Source organism: Carassius auratus, chromosome 15 (genome assembly GCF_003368295.1).
Source record: "Carassius auratus strain Wakin chromosome 15, ASM336829v1, whole genome shotgun sequence".
NCBI classification, from domain to species: Eukaryota; Metazoa; Chordata; class Actinopteri; order Cypriniformes; family Cyprinidae; genus Carassius; species Carassius auratus.
The window spans coordinates 1,364,542-1,367,041 of NC_039257.1; the positions used below are offsets into that span (position 1 = coordinate 1,364,542).

Genomic DNA, 2,500 nt, shown 5'->3' on the forward strand with positions numbered 1-2,500 from the left:
GTTTTTTTTATGAATTAGACTAGCGTATTTTTCGGACTATAAGTCGCATTTATTCAGAACCAAGAACCAAGAGAAAACATTACCGTCTGTAGCCACGAGAGGGCGCTCTGTCTTCAGTGAAGACTACAGGAGAACTGAGCAGTATAGAGCGCCCTCTCGTGGCTACAGACGGTAATGTTTTCTCTTGGTTCATGTCTCTTAGTTCATTTCACTTGGTTCAAGTCAAATTAATTTTGATAAATAAGTCGCACCTGACTATAAGTCGCAGGACTAGCCAAACTTTGAAAAAAAGTGTGACTTACAGTCCGGAAAATACGGTACTTTTATTTGTGTTCTCTCACAGTAACAACGATACATTGCAGTTCTGTAAAAAGGATGCTGTCTTTGTGAACTTAAGCGTGAAACATTGAAACTCTGTGTATAAGAAATATATCTATAGAGAGTGAAATATCTAGCTTCAAATAGAAACCTGTGTGTGTTAGCATGGATGATTTACATGAATTTGAATGTTTGTTCAATGCATACTGTACATTGTTTAAACTGGCGTTTTTAGTTCAATAAAATAACAAAAACAACATTTTTTTATGTAATGAACAGAACAGTTGAGAATGAAAGTATGTGTGAAAAAATAAATTGGATCCATGCCGCTCTTAAAGTGACAGCAGTCTGATTTTCCTGCTGTGATTTATTCTGTGCTCTTGATTATGAGTTTTGTGGTAATCGAGCAGCTCTAGTGTTACCTGTGTGCAGTGATGCTGACCAATCTCTGTGTCTCCAGAAAACTCCAGCGGAGTCTCGTGAGCACAACCGTGAGTGTATCCTGCTATCCTTCTTTGACGATCACGACATCTGGCACTTCCTGTCTTCCATCGCCATGTTCGGATCCTTCCTGGTGAGTCCAGAACATCAGTCAGACTCAAACACAACTGGAAATCATTCAAATAAACAATCTGTCCGTCTGTCTGTGGTCTCAGGTCCTGCTCACGATGGACGACGACCTCGACACGGTTCAACGAGACAAAATCTACGTCTTCTGATGGACCGATACTAGCCAATCACAGAGCAGCACTGGGGGGAGGGGGTCGGCCAATGAGAGGCCTCGCAAACCTGAATACGTTTACCTGCCAGTCATGACGGTGTGGGAGGAGCCTCAATAAGGACCTAATGCTGATAGGACAGTGAATGTGCCAGTCAAACTGCCAGAGCTCCGCCCCTCAGCCCATGTTCATCGCTTCAGACCTGCTCTGCACATCTCAATGCATTTTTGTACTGTTCTCTGCATCTGTGTGCGTCTGTGGCCTTCTGTGTCTGTGGTTCTGACTGTAATCCGAGCCAAGCTAAACTCATATAAAGATGATTCTGATCTGAGAATATCAACTTTGCACTGTCTCAAATTTACAGATTGTGTTTTACAAAGTACTAATGGAATGATTACTGAATAAAGACTTTTTACGGTTGTTTTCAGGTGTGTAAATCTGTTTTATTTTATGATGACCGTGGACAGGAAAAATAATGAGTAACATTACTGGAAACCACGACGGAATTGAGTTTCCACTCAGTTTAGTAGAGATGCTATGACATGTGCCTAGAGATATCAGACACTAGCAATGATTTTAATCAACCACTGTTGTTGTTATTTGGGCTGTATCTGAAATAGATCATACCCTTGATATTAACTGAGGAGATAAAGAAATATTCTAGAAAACATTTAATAGATGTGTGGAGTAAGAACATATAAATGCATAAACACAGTTTAGCTTAAAGATAAAGTTGACCTTCTTTAACTTCAGGTTCTCCTGCTGTTTTGTGTTCATTTGCTCTTAATACATTGACTAATACATTCATACTAATACATACATTTATTACTATATATACACTGATAAATGGAAAAAAAGGAAACGGAGACGACTAGAAGCCAAACATGAGCCACTGTGCTGTTTTGATATTTATACGTAATACCGTTAACTTTTTTTTTTTAGTTTCTTAAATAATACAGTAACAAATACATTTTATGACATAACACTTGTATGTAAATCAACTCTTTTGCGTAATGTAAGGTTATATATCACAAATAGCGTCTTACCTCAGGAAGCTCCGGTCAGTTTCGCGCGCTCCCGCTTCTGCAGTCAGTTTAACGGTTTCTGTCACGTGATCCATTCAAACGTAGAAGTAAATGTTTATATTATAAAACTTTAATACAAGATTAGGTTGATGTTTTGGGTCTGTCAGATATTTTTAATTGATTTTATTATTAGTTTTTGACTAAAAGGCAGCTATTTTGAGAGATATAATTATTTTAGATTATAAGTTTTACTGCAGTGAAACCTAGCTGAAATCAATCAATGCTGTGAATGCTGTAAAAATGTCCTTTGTTTACTGGGTGAGAGCAGTAAAATAGGTCAATTCAATGGCACCAAAAGGAATAGTGTTTTAATGTGTGAGCCAAAGTTTATGCAGGGGACTTGAGTCTGCTCAAAATCCACTAATGGTGAGAAGCTAC

The 2,500-nt window shown here is 38.2% G+C and overlaps 2 protein-coding genes across 5 annotated transcripts in view; one reads left to right on the top strand and one right to left on the bottom strand.

Moving 5' to 3' along the window:
• The window catches only part of sidt2 (SID1 transmembrane family, member 2), an 11,009-nt gene extending 9,547 nt beyond the window's left edge, over window positions 1–1,462 (top strand). For all 3 annotated transcript variants that reach the window (XM_026281555.1, XM_026281556.1, XM_026281557.1), the window contains 2 exons: window positions 779–892; window positions 975–1,462. In XM_026281555.1, coding sequence (XP_026137340.1) covers window positions 779–892; window positions 975–1,037 — 177 coding nt within the window. In that variant the 3' untranslated portion in view covers window positions 1,038–1,462. The remainder of the gene's footprint in view (window positions 1–778; window positions 893–974) is intronic.
• The window catches only part of LOC113114651 (leucine-rich repeat and fibronectin type III domain-containing protein 1-like), a 680,315-nt gene that overhangs the window by 570,320 nt on the left and 107,495 nt on the right, over window positions 1–2,500 (bottom strand). The gene's annotated exons all lie outside the window — the stretch shown is intronic.